The sequence below is a fragment of the Scatophagus argus genome, chromosome 3 (assembly GCF_020382885.2).
Source record: "Scatophagus argus isolate fScaArg1 chromosome 3, fScaArg1.pri, whole genome shotgun sequence".
NCBI classification, from domain to species: Eukaryota; Metazoa; Chordata; class Actinopteri; family Scatophagidae; genus Scatophagus; species Scatophagus argus.
The window spans coordinates 1,777,065-1,799,049 of record NC_058495.1 but is presented as its reverse complement, the minus strand read 5'-3'; the positions used below and the strand labels follow the sequence as shown (position 1 = coordinate 1,799,049).

Here is a 21,985-nt window from a genome sequence, read left to right as displayed (position 1 = left end):
ATGACTGATGTTTAATCAGACTTGACAGGCAGGCAGTATGACCTCTCTTCCTCTCTCTGTGTTTAGATGAACTTCACATCAGCAGCTGTTTTTTATGGCTACAGCCGCTTTTACAAACTTGTGGAGGTAAAAAAAAATTAAAATTAAAATAAGAAAAACATCAACTAAACTACCAATACACCAGAGTATCAGTAACACACTGCAACTCCTTGTTTGATTTTCCCTCCTACGCTTCATTCCACTGCCTCTACTCCTCCTGCAGCTACACTTCCCACTCTGCCTCTTGCTTCTCCTCCTTCATTTACCCCTCCACTACTTGCACATCTACACACATTTGTTTTTCTTTGCGTTTCCCCTCAGTTTAATATTTGTCAGGTCTTCTTAAAGTTAGGCTTATAACACTGTAAATCTAAATAGATATGAGATCAGACATGATTAGGACAGTTCAGTTATATTACTATACTGTGAATACAACTTCTGATCTGTACTGTGTGCTCTTTCTGCAGGATGCAGGATTACTCCCTGTGCTCAAAATGGACATCCATCAACCATTCACCATGTTCTGGCCCACAGACAAGGCCCTCAACTCGCTGCCAGCTGAAAGACAGCGCTGGCTCTCTAGCCCTGACCACCAAGACCAGCTAGCTGCCACTGTGAAGGCTCACATTATACGCAACTCCAAGGTAGGAGGAGCAGGAAGAGAAGAAGGAAGGCAGTTGCTGGATGGTTGCATTATAAAGTAGTTAATATTTAAAGCTAGATCTGTCACAATATCATATTTTCACGACCACTAGATGTTACACCTCACTCAACAGCCATTTCAATTGAGCCCATATATATAGGAGCGTAGAAGAAGAAGAAGAATCAGCTTTATTGGCAGTACATATATTTTTACATCCACACACTGAATTTTTCCTCTGCATTTAACACATGCAACACCAAGTAAGTTACATGTAGTCAAACACACAGGAGCAGTGGGCTGCCACTGTCATTCGCACGGGAAACAAATTGGGGTTTAAGTGCCTTGCTCAAGGGCACATCAGTCAGCTAATGGGCGGGGGTGGGGGGCATTTTCATCACTCCACCACACCCAAATTTTTCCTGCCCGTCCGTTAGGGGAATCAAACCAGCGAATGGCTGCCCCCGCCCCGTAGCAGCACCACAATTCATCAGGACAGCTATGACACATTGTGTTTTATTTCTCACAACCATATGACTTAACTCTAATTTTTCTTCTCTTCAAAATAAAAATACTAGACCTCAAGTCAGTGCAATTTGAGAAAAGATGGCAGTAGATACATTTTACATGGGTGTGAGTTTTCCACAACACACTGTTGGAAATGTTTCACAATAGAAGCCTTGTATGAATTGCTTTTGTTTTATGAAAAACTGGACAGCTTTTGAAAACAGATAAACTAAGTGTTCATTTGTATTCACAGGATATTGCAGTAACTTCGTACTCAAATATTGTGGGCGCACAACATTGCATTAGATAACATAATGTACACCAATTTGTGAACACTGATTGGAGTCATTGGAATGTGCACACAACCCTGTAATAGCAGTAGTAGTAGTAGTAGTAGTAACTGTAGTAAACAAGAGGGGGAAGCGCCACATGCTGCACTGGTCTAGCTGCAGCTGTCCTAGTGCTCCTGCTAACAAACTGTTAGCTGCATGCTGCTAGCTCTCTCCACACCTGACAAACACTGGTTCTGTTGGGTTGTAATTAAACTGGTTTAATCTTATACAGCACACTGGACCAGCAAAACTGGAAACCTACCCAATCCCTAACTCAGACATTTCTTTTTTAAAATGAAAACGTGAATTTGAAAAGTTCAGAACAAGAAGTGGAAAAAGAACAGACATAGTGCTACAACACGTGATTATTTTCATTTTTGATTAATCCATCATTTATTGTGTCAAATCTTTTGTCAGAAAAATGTCATTTACCAGTTCTCAATACCAGTGACATGTCTTGTTTTTGCAAACAGTTCAAAACAATTCAATATTTCATTTATGATATCAGACAAATAAAAGTGACATTTTTGCTTGAGGGCGGCACGGTGGTGCAGTGGTTAGCACTGTCGCCTCATAGCAAGAGGGTTCCAGGTTCGAATCCCGGTCTGGGCCCTTCTATGTTGAGTTTGCATGTTCTCCCTGTGCCTGCGTGGGTTTTCTCCGGGTACTCCGGCTTCCTCCCACAATACCAAAAACATGCACATTAGGTTAATTGGCTACTCTAAATTGCCCCTAGGTGTGAGTGTGAGAGTGTGTGGTTGTTTGTCTTTGTGTGTTGGCCCTGCGATTGACTGGCGACCAGTCCAGGGTGAACCCCGCCTCTCGCCCGTAGTCAGCTGGGATAGGCTCCAGCCCCCCCGCGACCCTGACGGATAAGCGGTATGGAAAATGGATGGATGGATGGATTTTTGCTTGACTGAAAAGATTAAGCACTTATTAAAATAGTTCTTGGTTAATTGCCTTTTGATTGAACAAACTGTTACAGCTGAATTTTTTAGCTTTACAACTACAATCAGTGCTCATGCAAAATATAGTTTTTACACTTACATTTTCATTTTTAAAAATTCTTTTAAAACAAAAACTGTTTCCGTCTACACCACCACACAATAAAGATGCACTCCACCTTCTCCAAAAATGAAGCCAAAATTTCCTGGATACAAGTGCTGCCATCTTGTGCTGATGACATCACTTGGAGCCAGAGTCTGTGCATTGGTGATTGGACAGTGGAGCTGCAGTATCGAGTTCAACCATATAAATCTACCCAACCCAATCAGGACCAGTGCTCAGCTGTCAATCATTAAATCATCATTAAAACCAAACCTATCAGAAAAATTTAAAAAAGGCAAAATGCTAGCAGAACACAGTATTGTCACTAGTGAGGCTATTGCTAAGCAACATGTAGGCTCCCCAAAAATGTTATATACTAGCACACCTTTAAAAATTCATGTATGAAAATGATCCATTATATACACACAAACACACATATTTTTACTTATTGTTGTCAATGTCTGTTGCTTTGGAAACAGATTGACATCATTGTCTTTGTGTGTGTGTGTGTGTGTGTGTGTGTGTGTCGGTCTGGCTGCATGTCTGTCTGTCTGCTTGTAGGTCATGAGTCTCAGTCAGCCAGATAAATACTCCAGCCTCCGCACCATGCACGGATCCACCATCAAGTACAGCTGTGACAAGACTCTGGTGGTATGAAAACACACAAACACACACCAAACATGTAGTCATGCTGGCTTCTACACCTAGCAGTTGGCATTTGCTAGTGACTGGTATTGTTTCATGTTGTCCATATTGTTCCAATGATGTTGGAATGAACACAGTTTCATATTGACAACATACTGTATCCTACCAAATCTGAAAAATGGTCCATTGCTGTATTATGATGCATGTCTTGTTCACACTGATATTAACCAGGGACAATGTACGGTAAACATTAAGTAATTTGAATGGACAGGTAACACAGAGGAAAATCATATCTTTGTAATTGAACAGCACAGTCATGACGCCTTTACACGCATATGAACTTAAGTGACATCCCATTCTTAATCCATAGGATTTAATATGATGTCGGCCCACCGTGTGCAGCTATAAGAGCTTCAACTCTTCTGGGAAGGCTTTCCACAAGGTTTAGGAGTGTATTTATAGGACTTTTTGACCATTCATGCAGTAGAGCATTTGTGAAGTCAGACAGTGATGTTGGACGAGAAGGCCTTTGCCCCAAGATGGTCTTTGCCCTAATTCATCCCAAAGGCATTCTATTGGGTTGAGGTCAGGACTCAGGTCAAGCCAGTCAAGTTCTTCCACACCAAACTCGCTCATCCATGTCTTTATGAACCCTGCTTTGTGCACTGGTGCGCAGTCATGTTGAGACAACTTGAAACTTCCAACTGCAGTGTGCCAGACTGCAACTTTGTAAAAGAAGTCTTGTCAGTTTACATCAATGTGACTAAATGAGACATGAGATGGTTTAACAATTCTCTGTAATTCTGTTCTAACTGCCAGCTAAAGTTGCATTTACACTATAGCTGAAGCAGCAAAAACAAAAGTGAGTATGTACAGTGTGGTTGAGGGAAGTGACAGAGAGTGAGCATGAATGTGAACAGAGCAGAAGACGGTTTGCAGGGCAGCTGTCAGTTTAGAAGTAAATTTAAATCTTAAGTCAGTTTTGCCTCACACGGATACAGCTGGTCCTCATACAAATTGATGAGAAGATCCTCTCTTTTCTCCATCCAAAACTACCGTTTTGACCAACTGACTGCTACTAACTACTACTGTATTGGGACAAGTATAAGTTTTTTGGTATTTGGCCTCTATACACCGCCACATGAAAGGCTCAAAGTGTGAGTGAAGTGAAAACTTTCAGCTTTAATTCAAGGGGTTTGACAAAAGTGTGGCGAGGAATTACAGCCATTTTTATACACCCACACCCATCTTTGGTGGCTCATTAATGTCCCAGTATATATGTACCTAACTGTTTCAGATGTCAAATATGTGTTTTACTGTGGTGGACTGTTTTAAAAACAAATGGAACTCTGTTTGTGTGTGTGTGCAGGGGGCTGTATTGATTAACGATAACGCAGCAAGATTAGTGGAACGCTACCTGGCCTTCAAAGAGGGCATAGCCTATGGCATTGACCAGTTGCTGGAGCCACCTGGCCTGGGAGCACACTGCGACACCTTGGAGAACAGGACTACTTACGTTAGTAGTACTAACACTATTACTTTTAATACTTATAGTGCACGAAAAGTCCATTTAGTGGTATCTAGTGATGTGAAGATTGCAGCCAACTGAACAACCCTTGTCTCACTCTCCCCTACGGCCAATATGTGGAAGATCAGAAACATGGTGGGCTTTGTTGAAGAGGGCCTGCTCCCTCTGTAGATGTAGAAGGTCATTTTAAGACAACAAAAACAAAAAAGATTTTCAGTTTCAGGTGATTACACGTACGAAAATGTTTTTTTAATATTTCTTTCCCACAAACCCCTCTATCCAGGACTTTTTTGAACAATTTTCCTGTGGCACAAACTAGTTAGAAACTAGTGATACTACTGAGATTAAATTTGCCACATTTATTGCTTATTGTAACTGAAAAGGCCTAGTCATGCTAGCATTTAAATTGGAGAATTTTCATGGTGAAAGCATTTTAATCATTTTTATGGAACTACTGCAATTGTTGGGGAAACAAAAAGCCAGAAAGACCAAAATGAAAGAAGCTGTCATTGCATTTTAGTGCTTTTTGACAAATGAAAATGACAATCCTGACAAAACAGTACAAAATATGGTACAACCTAGAAAAAAAAGCTCTGGAAGCTATTCTGTCACAATAGCTCCCAGAGCAATGCTGCTAGCATGTTAGAGTAGTATAGAAGTTACAGTAAATAACCAACTAACTCTACAAGTAATCCATACATAACCAAGCTTCTAGAAAGAAATATTTCACAAAGATACATGGATTTATTTTGCTGTACCAATGTCTGATGTGACCAGGTTTCAAAATAGCCTCTACCATAACTATTGTTACTTATAGGACTGTTTCAACTATGACTCCACTACTGCAAATACTGTTGCTACACTGGTGCATTTTCTAAAATGGGTTTAGCTTTCATTCTCATAATGGAAGTTTTCTGTCTTAAAATACTGCAGGGACGCTGTGGACGCTGCCTCTATCCTCCATCTTGCTCCTTCAGACACCAAGACACGGTAAAATCTGCCTGTCTGTGAAAATCATTAAAACCATTAGCAGTGTGTACAATAAATAAACTATGCAGAGATAAATGCCAGTTCTGACTTCTTCCAGGGGAAAACGGAGCGTTGTTTGAACTTTCGCTCCAGGTTTGGGAGTGGATACTCGCATTGGTATACTGACCTGGATGATCCATTCAGCCGGAGGGGCTGTAAGAAAGTTTGTCAGTTTCCCTCCTGGGTTCAAAAGTGCTGCAAAAATCACTATGGCCGAGACTGTCAAGGTAAGGCCTTGCCTAGTGGCCCCAGTGTTCATTTTTAGAGCCTTATCATTTGTGGAGCTACAAAAGTAAAGATTTTCCTGAGACAGGCGTGGGGACAGCTCACTGGGCCATTGAAATGTAGGTTGCATTTTCAGGGAGATAGCAATAGTATCGGGACATTTCATGGCAATCTGCACATTAGATGTAGATATTTCTTGGGTGCATGAGGATATTCTGCATTAAGAATGTTCAAGGGGGCTCTAAAGCCAATTGAAACCCTCCTTTGGTGCTGATCTTATTCTTTTGAACAGATATTCTCTTTTGGAACTAAAGCAGTGTGACAGAGTTTGAGTGTAAAAATGGGTTTCTTTCCCCTACTGTAACTTTATTGAACCTCTCCATAGTGGACAGGTGACTCCAAAGGACTCAAGAATGCAGACTTTGTTAATGTTATTAGTTAGGCTTAGGTTCGAATCAAAATGTCAGCCATGGCAAAGGGCAGTTGGTTTGAAGCACAGTGTCACTTTTGTTACCAGGAAGAGCCTTTCTTGTTCTTACTGTGTTTTTTGACTTGTCAATCAAGTCTGGCACTGCAGATATCACTGTATTTATTAAGCAGGAAGAAGAGCTCCTTTTTAATTGGGCAGCCTTCAGAAGTGTCAAGACAAGAAAAAAGACTTTCCTTGTAGCAACGGTGCATTTATTAATCTGCCGCCTGTAGCACTCGTGGATTAATAGGCTATGCTTGCGGGTCCTTAGCCCTCAAAGGAAGGGCTATTCACTCAGTAATATAGACTTGTAATGTCAATATTAAAGATAAATAAAAACATTTTAAAAGTGGTTGAGTTGGGTTGGTTCTGTTTTTCATGTCCTCAAATTAAGGTTTCCTAGTATAAATGGATTTTATGTCTTATATGTGACCTTATAAATTTTAGTTATACATATTCATTTAGATTTGATCCAATTAATCCAAAGCTTAACGAACAGCAGCAAACCTGTATATATACTGGGACAAGGATAAGTTTTTTGGCATTTTGTACACCGCCACATTGGATTTGAAATGAAACGCTCAAGAAGTGAATGAAGTGAAGACTTTCAGCTTTAATTCAAGGGGTTTGACAAAAGTGTTGCATTAAGTGATAAATGGCTTAATGAAACGTGGTTAAATCTAGGCTGATTAAATGATGACAAATGATTATGACGTGACATGATTAAATGATGAATGGTTAAATGATTACATGAATAAATCCTAAAACAATAAATGTGATAAAAATGATGAAGTAATAAATGATAATAATTGTGATCAATGAGTAAAATGAGTTGATCTGACAATGGTAATACAAGTAACAAATGTCAGCACATGTTTGTAGATGGCTTCTCCTTAAGTTTCCCCCCATTATTTCTGTTCTGTCATTGTTCTGCCATGTAGGAAGCCTTTAGTAAAAAAAATAATAATAACTGAATATATTTTCATCTTCTCAACACACTCTCTTGCAAGTTTGCTGATTATTTGCATACCACCATTAACTTCCATCATAATAGTAATAATAGTATCTGAGCCATTGCATAACTCTCACAGACTCCCCCCATTCCCTGTGTATTTCAGTTTGTCCAGGTGGCGTGGAGGCTCCTTGTGGTAACCACGGTGACTGTGATGATGGCGTGCTTGGTTCAGGGAGATGTAGGTGCCATGAAGGATTCGAAGGGAAAGCCTGCGAAATGTGTTCTGTTGGCCGTTATGGCCCTAACTGCAGAGGTAGGCTTAAAACAGTAAGCGCAGTTGTGTTTGATTTTGACTAAAAACTAGAACACAGTTTTGTATGTATGATAGTCTGTGAACTGTTCTTGGCTTTATATATTAGTTTTAAAAAGGAGTCACTCAACATGAATGTGGTGAGACACTGTAGTCCGTTTGAAATCAGTATTGCGTTCCAATAGCCAAGTATAAGTTGATAAATATCCAGATTTGCTAAGCTTCAAACTCCTGTGTTTCTCCTCACGACCAGTGTTCAAAATATTCCCATAGCAGCTGACCATTGCTTTCAGTGGTTGAAATGACAAAATCACCAGCAGCAGAACATTCTACCATCAGTATGCATGTTTTTGCAATGGAAGTTACCTCCAGGCAACTCCCATTTCACTATTCATAACAGAATATGAGACCACTGCTTTGCGGTCATTGTGGATGGCAATTATTAATTCCTTATTTGCATATGAATTCAGTCATATTATGGTTGTGAATTCATCATATAATAACCCAGAATATCACTGTGCTGTCTGTTGCTACTACTTGAAATTATTTATGGCGTTAAATGTTTCAGGGGAAGGTGGAAATTGAAGTTGAAGTTATTTAGCATATCAAACCCGGTGCTTAGGAATTATCAGACTCACATGTGACTAAATGCAAAAAGTGTTTATTGCAGATCATTGATCATAAAGAAAGTTGTTGGCACAGACTTTTAGATGGAAAATCATCAAATAAATAAAATATAAAACGTTGAAGTGAGACACTTGATTTTATTCTGTTATCTGTCTTCACTTTGCTATGAAACTGCAGTGAGGCGAGATCTGATCAGTCCAATCAACTACAGCATCTTATCAATAACTGATGTCCAGTAAGGGAAGAGGGAATTGTTGTACGGTAAAAGTGATGACTGTGATGGCTGCTCTTGTGCATCCTCACTCCTCACTCCTTGGACTCCTGCCCATACCCCCCAAAAATCTCAAGTCAGCAGACAGTCTCACCCCCATCAGCTCTGCGGCAGTCTGTCTCCATAGCAACACTCCACATTCACCACCACACAGCTGGGTGTTTTTAGCTCAGCTATGCCAGCTGTCTTCACTCAAAGTCACTCAGCAGATTGGTAAATAAAAAGATATTACACAGCTGATGACCATCTTCTGTTTAGGTTTCAAAGTTTTAATGATCTCCTTGCTGTGGAGAGGAAGCCAGTCAGAAATTCAAAGCCCTATGATGAGAACAAAACCCATCACCATGGTTACCGAATTAATCCTAAACTGATCCAGAATCAGAAACTGGATGATTTATTTCTACAAAATGAATTTTTGTAAACACAGCAGACAACAACGGAATACGAAGGTCTGTGATTGGATGTTTTCAAGTGCACCTTAGGGATCAAAGTTAACTTCCCTCCTTTATGTTATATGTTGTACTTTTACAGACTTTTTCCAGCACAGAAGTGTTTCATGTATATCCAAGTCTCAAAGAGCTCTGAATTTTGGTCACCTCAGATTGTCCATAGAGAAAATGAGCTAGTAGTATTAGTATTAGTGCAGCAACCCTGGATGCCTAACTTATGCCTAACTATGTTCACAACTCTGTTGCCAGATTATTTTGAATTATCAGAGTAAGGGGGTTTGAGTCATGTTACATCTCTTTCTCAGTCTGCAGCTGCAGTAAGCAGGGAAAGTGCGATGAGGGCATTGAGGGATCTGGACGATGTCTCTGTAACCCAGGCTGGAAGGGTGATCAATGCCAGACTGACATAGGTGAGTTTCTCTCCTGAATGTGAGGACTTGAATACAATTAACGTTTTTGGATGTTAAAATATCTGTTAATTAATCCATAAGAACCAAAACCAACAATGTGATAGTCTGTCTATCAGGGCTTTCTGTCTTTCTTAACATGTCTGTGGCTCTCAGCACCAAGCTCATTGGTTCCTCATAAAGACTTAGGGGACTATCTTACACCAGCTTAGCACAGAGCAGTTGACGCAGTTGTCATTTTCATGCCCAGTAGCCACATTGTGTAAGTAGCAAACGACTTGCGGTGGAGGGGGAGGGGTGTTAAGTGGGAGGGGTTGAGGCTGAGGTCTACAGTGGTGAGGAGGAGTGGGGGAGTAATCTAGGAGGTGTGATGACCTCCGGAGAGGTGTTGGAGGTGTGGGTGAGGGGTGGGAAGTGTCCACAACATCAAACCTGTTGAAGAACAGGTATAACTCGTTGGCCACTTGTTGGTCTCCTCCCATCACTGCAGTCTTTGTTCCTTGACCAGTGATGCTTCACATCCCATTCCGCATCTCCCTGGTGTTGTTTTGGGCCAGTTTGCCCTCCAGGTTTCTCCTACACTGCTCTTTGCCGTCCTGGATCTTGTCCCTCACCTCAGTCTGTGCTTTCCTCATCTCCTCCCTGTCCTCCTTCCTGAAAGCAGCCTTCTTCCTATTCAGGGCTGCCTTGATGTCCTTGGTCACCCATGGTTTATTGTTGGGGAAGCAGCGAACTGTTTTTGTGGGGACTGTATTATCCATGCGGAAGTTAATATAATCCGTATTACAGTCTGTGAGTGTGTGGATGTCTTTCCCATGGGCATCACAGAAAACGTCCCAGTCAGTCAAAGCAACCAACCTCAAAGCAACCCTGCAGGGTCTCCATAGCCTCCTGTGGCCACCTCCATACAGCTCCTGTGGTCACTGGCTGCACTGATCTGCTGTATGCTTCCTTCACATTAGCATACAGCAGATCCAGTGTTTTATTTTCCCTGCTGACACCAAACTGAGAGACAGAAGGTAAAATTTCAACAAGATTTAATGACAAAGGTTCAAATGTTACAAAAAAATCCAATCTCCTAGCAGAATTTCACAAGAATACAATCAGGTGTTTTCCTAAGGCAGAGATTAATGGTCCCAAACGTTGGTGTGGCAGGTGAGGTAATGTGATCAGAGTTGTACCAGGAGAATGCCCAGCTCTGGACAAACCAAACAGACGGACAGGAGAGGGGGAGAATGAGACAAGAGCGAACCATGACACAAGGGAGGGCAACACAAAGGAGAACACGGGGAGAGCAGGGAGAGAACTAACAGATCCTGACAGTGTTAGTCTTAAATTCAGTTCAGTGCAATTCAGTTTATTTATATAGCGCCAACTCACAACAAAAGTTATCTCATGACACTTTCCAAACAGAGCAGGTCCAGACCAAACTCTTTAATTAAATTGTAAGGTGAGGTTTGTCAGGCACATTGTCGTTGCCTTTCTATCTTAAAGCAGCAAAAAGTGATTTTTCCTACTATTTAAAGGGTGCATTATTCAGACAGTAAAATACACCTACAGTGGCTTGCGAAACTATTTGGCCCCCTTGAACTTTGTGACCTTTTTCCACATTTCAGGCTTCAAACATAAAGATATAAAACTGTAATTTCTTGTGAAGAATCAACAACAAGTGGGACACAATCATGAAGTGGAACACACTTTATTGGATATTTTAAACTTTTTTAACAAATAAAAAAACGAAAAATTGGGCGTGCAAAATTATTCAGCCCCATTACTTTCAGTGCAGCAAACTCTGTCCAGAAGTTCAGTGAGGATCTCTGAATGATTCAATGTTGACCTAAATGACTAACGATGATAAATGGAATCCACCTGTGTGTAATCAAGTCTCTGTATAAATGCACCTGCACTGTGATAGTCTCAGAGGTCTGTTTAAAGCGCAGAGAGCATCATGAAGAACAAGGAACACACCAGGCAGGTCCGAGATACTGTTGTGGAGAAGTTTAAAGCTGGATTTGGATACAAAAAGATTTCCCAAGCTTTAAACATCCCAAGGAGCACTGTGCAAGCAATAATATTGAAATGGAAGGAGTATCAGACCACTGCAAATCTACCAAGATCTGGCCGTCCCCCTAAACTTTCAGCTCATACAAGGAGAAGACTGATCAGAGATGCAGCCAAGAGGCCCATGATCACTGTGGATGAACTGCAGAGGTCTACAGCTGAGGTGGGAGAATCTGTCCATAGGACAACAATCAGTCGTATACTGCACAAATCTGGCCTTTATGGAAGAGTGGCAAGAAGGAAGCCATTTCTTAAAGATATCCATAAAAAGTGTCGTTTAAAGTTTGCCACAAGCCACCTGGGAGACACACCAAACATGTGGAAGAAGGTGCTCTGGTCAGATGAGACCAAAATCGAACTTTTTGGCAACAATGCAAGAAGTTATGTTTGGCGTAAAAGCAGCACAGCTCATCACCCTCAACACACCATCCCCACTGTCAAACATGGTGGTGGCAGCATCATGGTTTGGGCCTGCTTTTCTTCAGCAGGGACAGGGAAGATGGTTAAAATTGATGGGAAGATGGATGGAGCCAAATACAGGACCATTCTGGAAGAAAACCTGATGGAGTCCGCAAAAGACCTGAGACTGGGACGGAGATTTGTCTTCCAACAAGACAATGATCCAAAACATAAAGCAAAAGCTACAATGGAATGGTTCACCAAAAAACATATCAAGGTGTTAGAATGGCCAAGTCAAAGTCCAGACCTCAATCCAATTGAGAATCTGTGGAAAGAACTGAAAACTGCTGTTCACAAACGCTCTCCATCCAACCTCACTGAGCTCGAGCTGTTTTGCAAGGAGGAATGGGCAAAAATATCAGTTTCTCGATGTGCAAAACTGATAGAGACATACCCCAAGCGACTTGCAGCTGTAATCGCAGCAAAAGGTGGCGCTACAAAGTATTAACTCAATGGGGCTGAATGATTTTGCACACCCAATTTTTCATTTTTTATTTGTTAAAAAAGTTAAAAATATCCAATAAATTTTGTTCCACTTCATGATTGTGTCCCACTTGTTGTTGTTTCTTCACAAAAAATTACAGTTTTATATCTTTATGTTTGAAGCCTGAAATGTGTCAAAAGGTCACAAAGTTCAAGGGGGCCAAATAGTTTCGCAAGCCACTGTAAATAGGCAGGTACACAACACATGCACTTTGACAGAAAACTCCCTAGAGGAAACAGAATTTAGCATTTAGCTTCTGAAATAAATATTTTTAGCCCATTCTGATGGATTTTAGGATTTGACTGTGTGTGACCTTTTGGATGTGCAGAGGAATAAAGAGCATTAGATCCTGACCCATCCAGTTGGTGTCAGGAGATATAAATAATTAAAGTTAACCTCCTGTGCCTGGTATGAAAATGCATAGCATCTCTAATGGGTAGATGTACTTATTGGTTCTGCTGTTGGGAATAGATCTTTTTTCATTAAAGATCTATTATTTTACCCACCCACATCCCATCTTCTGTTAATCAGAATGGTAATTTTTAGGATGCAGCCCGGTCAGTCCTACAACTGCCATGACAACTGCTGCTGTTAAAATAGCACAGTGCTTGTCAGTGGTATGGGAGATGATAGTTTTGATAGTTTAAAGTCATGCTAAGACAAAACCACACCTACATAGATATTTCATTGATCCCAAGGGAAATTGACTATCCAGTAGCAGCAGTAAAGGACAAAAAGCACAAGTCAGCATAAAAACAATAATAGAATAAAAGAATAAAATCAGTCCAATGGTGGGAAAACAATTGTTGAGTGAGAAAGCGACAAAGAAAGCGTGCAGCGTTAACCATCCAGCGACACAGTCCGATTTTGTCCTCACTCATCCGAGTTGAAGCGCTGGATGGCCTGAGGGACGAATGAGCTCTTCAATGTGTCCGTGGAGCAGGATGGAGACAGCAGCCTGTCACTGAATGTGCTCCTCTGCCTGTTTATGGTCCTGTGCAGAGGGTGATGGACATTGTTCGTTATGGATATGAGTTAGTTCAGAGTCCTCTCCTCTGCCACAGGTGTTTGGACTCCAGGTCCACTACAGAGCCAGCTATCCTCAACATTTCAACTCCTTCAGTGTTTCAATTCTCATACATCCATCCATTTTCTATACCGCTTATCCGTCAGGGTCGCGGGGGAGCTGGAGCCTATCCCAGCTGACTACGGGCGAGAGATGGGGTTCACCCTGGACTGGTCGCCAGTCAATCGCAGGGCCAACACACAAAGACAGACAACCACACACTCTCACACTCACACCTAGGGGCAATTTAGAGTAGCCAATTAACCTAATGTGCATGTTTTTGGGATTGTGGGAGGAAGCCGGAGAACCCGGAGAAAACCCACGCAGGCACAGGGAGAACATGCAAACTCCACACAGAAGGGCCCAGACCGGGATTCGAACCTGGAACCCTCTTGCTATGAGGCGACAGTGCTAACCACTGCACCACCGTGCCGCCCTCAATTCTCATACAGCATCTTATAATATTTTAACCTGACTACATTATTTTAGAATCTCCCCCTGTCAGGCTAGGGCTCGGAGCAGGACTCTGATGCAGAGACTCGATAGTCAAAAGTTCAGACTTTATTAAAGACGTCTGTGATAACCTCTTGGCAGAGTGAAAGCAAAACAATGTGGCTATGAAAGTAACCTAACGTGTGCTCTTCCTTAGAGGAGAACACACGGATATGAAACATTAACTATAATAAGAGAGGAAAAGAAAGCAACGTCTGGCTATAAAACTTGAAACAAAAGACGCTCACAGAGGAGGAATATTTCTACAATCTAATGAAATAATACTAAGAACAAAAAATCACTCCATACAGAGGAACATCTAAACTAACAAATGATAATATGTACAACCAAAAATCAATCTAAAAAGAGGAGAAAACTATGACTAATTCTAACAGGAAAACTAAACTGAGCTATAGAAAGTACAACAAAAAATTACTCTCAAAGAGGAGGCAACAGTGAGCTTAGAAGACAGAATTCTGTGGCTGTGACAAGGAGTGCTGGAGTGATCATACGAGGATGACATAGGCAAGACAATGAGACACAGGTGACACACATTAGGAGGCAGAAAGCAGTCAGGAAAACCAAAAGCAAAGCTACATGAAAACGGGACACAAAGGGGAGTAACGCTTGCAAAATAAAGCAGGACACGACAAAAACCTTGAACATAACACATGGAAAACACAAGACACACATGAAACATGACACATAGACTCAAAACCAAAAGACAGAGAACCAGGACGTGACAGAACCCTTGAACATAAAACATGGAAACACAAGAAACATGACACATGGACTCAAAAACAAAGAGACAGAGAACCAGGACGTGACGCCGCCAAATTAAAATACTAAGAAATCTGTGAATTTTCAGGAGTTTCCACTGCAATTTAAATCTCATTCAATGAATCATCTGTCTGTCTGTCCAGGCTCAATCCCAGAGGAGTGTCAGCAGTGCCACACTCAGGCCATCTGTGTGCCAGATGTTGGTTGTCAGTGTAAATCTGGGTTTCAGGGGAATGGCACCTTCTGCAGTCCAGAGCCACGTAAGTGTTCTGCAGCACAAACAAATTAACAGCCTTTTTGTCTACATGATGATAGCAATTCTTTGTCGATTTGAAGTAGCGACACAACAAGACATGAAACTAAGTAGAATATCGTGATGGTATTGTACTGTCTGGAGATTAGTATGATTGATGTCATCCTGGGATCTGGTGATTAGTAGGATTAGTGGTTTCCTGGGGCCCCTCAGTGATTATGAGCCCAGCCCTAGGTAGGTATAAGGTATATGGTACATGAGAAGATGGTCTTTCTCCCCCTCTTTCAGTGTCTTGGAAAGGTCATTGGTTAATTTCTAGATGTATACACCTCTTCTCATGTAAACTAAACTATATAAGCAGACAAATAGAGATGTTTCAGTAGAGTGATCCATATTGGCTGGGATCCTCTCACATGCACATGCTGAATTTGATGCTGAGCTTATTGTAATAAACTTTTTATACAAGCAAGACGCAAGACAAGCGGAGATCTCTTCAACATCTTCACATCATTGTTATCTAATATACAACAGTATCATATCAACTTCACAAAAAGGTTACAATGTGCTTTGTGGCCATGAAAGAATGAGAAACTGAAAGGGTTAGGGTATAAACCTCTGGCCTTCAAATCCTACATTAACACCAACATAACAATGAATACTCCCACTGCAGGATGTTAGATCACCCTGACCCAGCTGTGGATCAAACAAACAGCTTCAGACATTTCTCTCATTCAGACCAAAAAACGCTGTGACTATGAAGTTCCAGATGTTTAACCTGGATCTGATGACAGTTTTCTTAAACATTGCACAGCTCCAGACCTCTGCCTGGAGTACAATGGTGGCTGTCACCAGAATGCAGACTGTAACCAGACGGGACTGCTCATCAACTGCACCTGTCACAATGGTTACCAGGGAGATGGCTACTCCTGTGAGCCCATTAACAGGTGGGCATTGACTGTCATTTTCTCCAGTTAAATTTATATTTTGCTTTTATGCTTTTTTTTCTCTTTATCAAACAATATTTTATGTAAATGTACGACTGCTAGAATGTTAGTGATATAACATCACATTTCCTGTCCAGGTGTATTGAAGAGGTGAACGGAGGCTGCAGTGACTTTGCATCCTGCAAATTCACTGGTCCAGTGAGTAAAAACCTTTTATCTTTTATTGTCTAAAATCACTGCTTTGTCAAACAGGAAGACAAACAGAAGGAATGGCCAAACGAATGGCACAACAAACACAACCAACCGGCACAGGGAAGTGACAGAGCAGGGCTTTTATACACTTAAGAACAAGATAGAGGTGAAACTAGTTAGGGAGGAGCAGGCAATCAGCACCGGCAGGAAACGGACAAAGACAGGATTTGAGACAAGGAGAACAGTAGACAACAGGTGACTCATGAAAATAAAACAGGAAACAGAAAAGCAAAAGCATAATAAGAGACATGGAATGTGTCAGTTGAATTATTTTCGCAACTTGCCCCATCTTTGCGAATATACTATCTCACGAACACCTTGAGGGAATTTCTGCAAATTTGACACAAATCTGGAGGTCAAAGGTTAAATGTCACTGTGACCTCACATAGACATAACTCCAGAATTCATGCACTAATTATGACAACATTTAATGCAAAATGCATAGCATAAAATGGCATTTTCTATCCGAAAATGTCCACTTCACTGTGACATCAAACTGATTTCTGTCCATTATTCATATCATAATTTGGGAACAGAAGGGCGGGTTGTGATCATATTTTACGTTTGCTCAGATATTAAATTGGTGACACTAATTTTGGGTGTCCACCTTAAAACTGTGTGGATTGTATAGATCTTTTGTGCTGCTGTTTTGAAGATCTGTGTCAAACTGATTACTCAGTAATGTGGTTTCTCCAGAATGAACGTGACTGTGAGTGCTTGCCGGGGTACGTGGGTAACGGAGTCCAGTGTCTGGAGAAGGTAGTTCATCCTGTTGACCGTTGCCTAGAAGATAACGGGGGCTGTGACCCTGTGGCCGCCTGCAAGGACCTGCATTATCATGGTAAAACATCTGTACTGATTTCTGTTACCAAAGTAATACATTGTTTAGTATGTCCATAATATCCATTTTATGAGATCATGATGTCATGAGCTCACAAGGGCAAGAGGTTGTTAGCGCTCATTAAAAATGGAACTATAGGTCTATTAATATACAGAGATGGTTCTTACCTGGCGCTCTTTAATCAGGGTGTTTTGGCTATGCTGAGTTCAAGATACTAATTTTCAGCCAAAAAAGGCCACCAGTAATCTAAGGTAAAGGTTATTTTGGTTCAGCCAACACAGCTGGAGTGTTCCACCTGCGCTCTTCAGAGGGGAAGTACAAGATGAACTTCAGTCAGGCTGAAGCTGCCTGCCAGGCTGAGGGAGCCACACTGGCCAACTTTAAACAGCTAGGAGATGCACAGCAGGTAAAGCCACCAACAAGGGGTTTCTGTTGAGACACCAGACCAGTCAATACACCTCCCCCATTTGTACACATACACATACACTACAGTGTTAAAGAAAAAAAATGATTCAGCTCATAAAGGCCATTGTTTTTAGTACAGAATGCAGCTATGCTCCTCCAAATACCTGTGTGAGTGGGAGCCGCAGCTTGAATTTTACAATTCCTTAATTTCTTTTGATCATATTTGTGTAAATATGTTTATATTCTTTCATTCATCCACCAACGTCAGAAATGTGTAGGTTAGACATCAAGAAGCCAGTCAGTTTCCAGTGCCCATGTGGGGGCTCTGTCGCTGATGTTTGCCTACACTTCAGCTCCATGGTGTAAAGGTACTGATGAAGGCTGAAGACAAACAACTAACGGCTGTGACAGTGGAAGCTGCAGAATTTGCACATCATCTAACGCTTGTCTGAATATGTTGAAGAAATTCAGTGAAGTGTGGTGATGTGAGTTTAATTGAGTACAACAGTATAGTGGTGAGCTGCCCAACAAAGGGAGGGTCCTAGTCAGTGAGTTGACCAACAACAATCAAATTGCAGCAGTGCATGCTGGCACTATTTATTTTGCTGTTGTCATTCTTCTCTGGTCCTGACAGTTGGGAATGCATCTGTGCGTGGCTGGCTGGATGGAGGGGGGTAAGGTGGGTTACCCAACCCGCTTCCCTTCTGTCAGGTGTGGGGACAACCATGTGGGCCTGGTTATCTACAAAGAGCCTGTGGACCAGAGCAACAAGTACGACGCGTACTGCTACAGGCTCAAAGGTACTGTGGCAGCACAGTCTTTATGTCCAGATACAGGCAGGTCCCTGTTGTTTTTATCAGTGGGGAATTTAGTTGCTGAACAGTTTATGTTGTCTGCTGCAACATCACAGAGGTCTAAGAAGCATTCAATGTCTGACAGTAGGAAATGTGAGAAAATACAAATTAAAATCTATAAAATTTAAAATTGAATTATTGATCCACTTTGTTGTTCACTATGTTTCTGTCCATTTGTTCATCAGTTAGTTGATAATTTAAATTAGGTGGACTCTTGTGTTACAATATAATCAAATTTGTATGAATCAGTGGATTTAAAGTCAATCACAGTTTATTCCAGAACTGTCAGAACTGTCCAAAATATTAAGATAAAAATATAAAGTCTGATTTAGGGCTGTTTCTAATTGAACAACTGTGACATTTAACAAATTAAGTATTGCTATCATGTTCATCATACAAATATGATAATATTGTGTAAATAATCCAGTTCAGATGTTTGGCCTGTTTACACAGTCATATTGTGACGACCTGCCTTTTGTCCCCTATGAGGACAAAACACAAGTCCCCACAATGTAAATCATTAAATATTATGGTGAAGACTTAAGGTAAGGGTTAGGATTAAGTAGTGTTTATTGTGGTGGTTAAGCCTGTAGAAAATGAATGTAAGTATGTGTAATGTCCCCAAAAGTGATGAAAACAAGACTCTGTGTGTGTGTGTGTGTGTCTATCCAGATGTTTCATGTGTGTGTCCTGCTGGTTACGTTGGAAATGGAGATTTCTGTAATGGTGTCCTGACCAGTGTCCTCGCAACATACAGTAACTTCTCCATCTTTTACAAGGTGAGTGTAACAGTGACAGCTCACATGTTTCATTTGTATTTCACCAGTAGCTGTCTAATACCATCCAGTCATAGTTATATGTGTTCAGCACTGCCTTAACCTGTGTGTATATATATATATATATAGTGTATAGACAGGCAAGTTCTTATTCTTTGCAAAAAACTTTGCACAGGTAGTGAGTGGGCATGAAGACAAGACAAGACAACTTTATTTGTATAGCCCATTTTGACAAGCAGTTTGTCTCAAGGGGCTTAACATAACATCAGCAACATCCTCTGCCCTTCGACCCTCACATCGACTAAGGAAAAACTCCCAGAAAAACCTTGAACAGGAAAAAATGGAAGAAACCTCAGGGTGAGCAACAGAGGAGGGATCCCTCACCCAGGACGGGCAGACGTGCAATGGATGTTGTACAGGCAGGAAAGCAGTTAACAACATGAGATATGTGATAGATGGGGAATGTTCAGTCAGGCTGATGGAGGCAGATCCTGGTGGGCAGACTGGGCTGTGACCTGCCCTTTTCAAGTCCAGCCACACATTCTCTATAGACCTGCAGGCATAGTTGTGACTGCATGCTTCGAGTCATTGTCTTACTAGAAAATAAATCCTCTCCCAAGTCGTAGTACTCTTGCGGACTGAATCAGATTGTCCTCAAGGATTTCCCTTTATTTTGTTGCATTCATTTTACCCTGCTTCTGAGAGGCATCCCCACAGCGTGAGGTTGCCACCACCATCCTTCAAGAGAGAAAAAGAAACATACATGCAATAAACATCATACATTACGAAGGACAAACATGACAGGTTGTTATAATTGGAATATGATATAATAACAGAAAATGTATGAGTGGCCATTCAGCGCCATTCAGAACACAGAATCAGTGGAGACTCAGTTACCCTCAATATTATACTCAATATTACCTGTCTTTTCAATTTATTTATTTATTTATTTTTACTATAGCTAATGATAGTAATCAAAGTTAAAAGTCAAGACCAGAAATGGAACAAACAAAGAAACCAGACCAGGTCCACGCTCTCTAATCCACATCATTAGTCTACATTTGTCCAGTGGTGTTCACAGATCAAAACCGGATCAACTGTTTATAAATCTAAATAACATCATTGTCTTCTCTGTGTAGTTGTTGTTGGACTATAGCGGCACGTCGTTGGAGGGCAGACAGCTCATTGAATTCCTGTCTCACAGGACATCTGAGGTCACGCTCTTTGTTCCTCATAATGCTGGCTTCACTGCGAACAAGGTGCCTCAACCCCTGAATAATTACTGATTAATTACTAAATTCCTGACAAATTAAACACTAATTACTCTTTATTACGTGATTTCAAGTGATTTACTTGTCTGTGTATTATGGTGAGCTATTAATATAACTGTTTCCTTTTCAATAGTTACAATACATTAATCGAAGGAAAGATCCTTTTTATTATGCATTTTACACTCAAAAGTATAAGTACTTTGTTTTACTAAACTAAAATAAGTGAATGTATTAATAATTATTATTAATAAATATATTCAATAATTATGTGGCATACAAGGACTAATACACGCAGCTATTCATTTTTAATTGTAATTGTTAATAATACGTATATTATATTTTACAGTTAAATGAATACATATATTAACTGAAATTAACTGTCATTACATTATAGTAATTGTAATTGGTATTAAAACTACAACTGCTTTAAAATACACAAGTTAACTGTTCACCAGTACATATTGTTTGTGTCGCTCATATAAAAGAAAAATATTTGTGATTACTGTAATTCATATTTTGTATTATTTGATTTCCTAGTGATAACTAGGTCTGCACTCTCAGTAACCAGTTATGACCTCAGAGAGCTCACACTTCTGATTGGCCAATATTTGGAGCAAGTCACCACTCTTAGACAAACTTGATGAAGCTATTAAGTCTGGGCAGTTCTCTATGTGAATGATTTTAATGTATTTATTGTGTTTTGCCACCATGTTTCTTTTTCTTTTTCTTTTTTTTTTTTGCCCTTTTAGTAAATGATTTACACTAAGATTGATACTAAGATCTTGAGCGACAGAGTTTTATTAACCATGTGTCAACTACATGCTTGGATCACTGGCACTTATAAATATGCACCTTTATTTAATTGTTCCTAATTAAGTTTTTAACCTTAGACCAATCCATCTGTGTGTGTGTGTGTGTGTTCAGACTCTGTCTGGTAGAGATCTTGAGTATCACATCTCAGCCAATCACAGCATACGACCATTCAAGGGCCTGAGACACCAGGAAGTCATCATATCTAGGCTTGGGTTCAACCTGACTGTTACCCATGGCAACAACGAGGTCAGACACACACACACACACATTCATATACCTCTGAGGGACCACATCCATGAATTCAAACACAAAAATCTAAGAAAAGATGTTTTTTTTTAGCTCATTATAAAATTATTTAGAGTTAACTTAATTTTTGGATCGTGTCTCTCTTTTAAATGTTCTCTCCTCAGAGCTGTAAACTTGTGAACCAGCAGCTGCTGTTGGATTGGGATATTCCAGCTGTGAATGGGATCATCCACGTCATCGAGGGCCCGCTGACAGCGCCCCCTGCACCGGTGAGTGGAGAGGATTTAACCCAGAGCTGCTGACAATTAGGACAACCTCTTCCTGTGAATCTGAGTCTGAACCAGCATATGACAGACACTTTTCAGGCGACTGCCTATTTCCATGGTTACAGTTAAAATGGGATGCTAGTAACTAATGCAGCATGGCTTTTTCAATGGTGCAATTTACCAAAATGTGAAGATATACAGTGCTCAAGGTGTTTGGGACTAGAACAGTGACAAAGAATTTT

At 40.7% G+C, this 21,985-nt stretch overlaps 1 protein-coding gene across 1 annotated transcript in view; it reads left to right on the top strand.

Moving 5' to 3' along the window:
• The window catches only part of stab1 (stabilin 1), a 98,205-nt gene that overhangs the window by 62,410 nt on the left and 13,810 nt on the right, over positions 1-21,985 (top strand). Inside the window, exons 50-67 of the mRNA XM_046380501.1 lie at positions 67-126; positions 507-683; positions 3,127-3,216; positions 4,580-4,726; positions 5,672-5,728; positions 5,826-5,994; positions 7,580-7,729; positions 9,379-9,483; positions 14,966-15,082; positions 15,887-16,019; positions 16,157-16,217; positions 16,968-17,112; positions 17,385-17,518; positions 18,152-18,317; positions 19,044-19,150; positions 20,287-20,406; positions 21,343-21,477; positions 21,642-21,746. Of these exons, the coding sequence (XP_046236457.1) occupies positions 67-126; positions 507-683; positions 3,127-3,216; positions 4,580-4,726; positions 5,672-5,728; positions 5,826-5,994; positions 7,580-7,729; positions 9,379-9,483; positions 14,966-15,082; positions 15,887-16,019; positions 16,157-16,217; positions 16,968-17,112; positions 17,385-17,518; positions 18,152-18,317; positions 19,044-19,150; positions 20,287-20,406; positions 21,343-21,477; positions 21,642-21,746 (2,178 nt within the window). The remainder of the gene's footprint in view (positions 1-66; positions 127-506; positions 684-3,126; positions 3,217-4,579; positions 4,727-5,671; positions 5,729-5,825; positions 5,995-7,579; positions 7,730-9,378; positions 9,484-14,965; positions 15,083-15,886; positions 16,020-16,156; positions 16,218-16,967; positions 17,113-17,384; positions 17,519-18,151; positions 18,318-19,043; positions 19,151-20,286; positions 20,407-21,342; positions 21,478-21,641; positions 21,747-21,985) is intronic.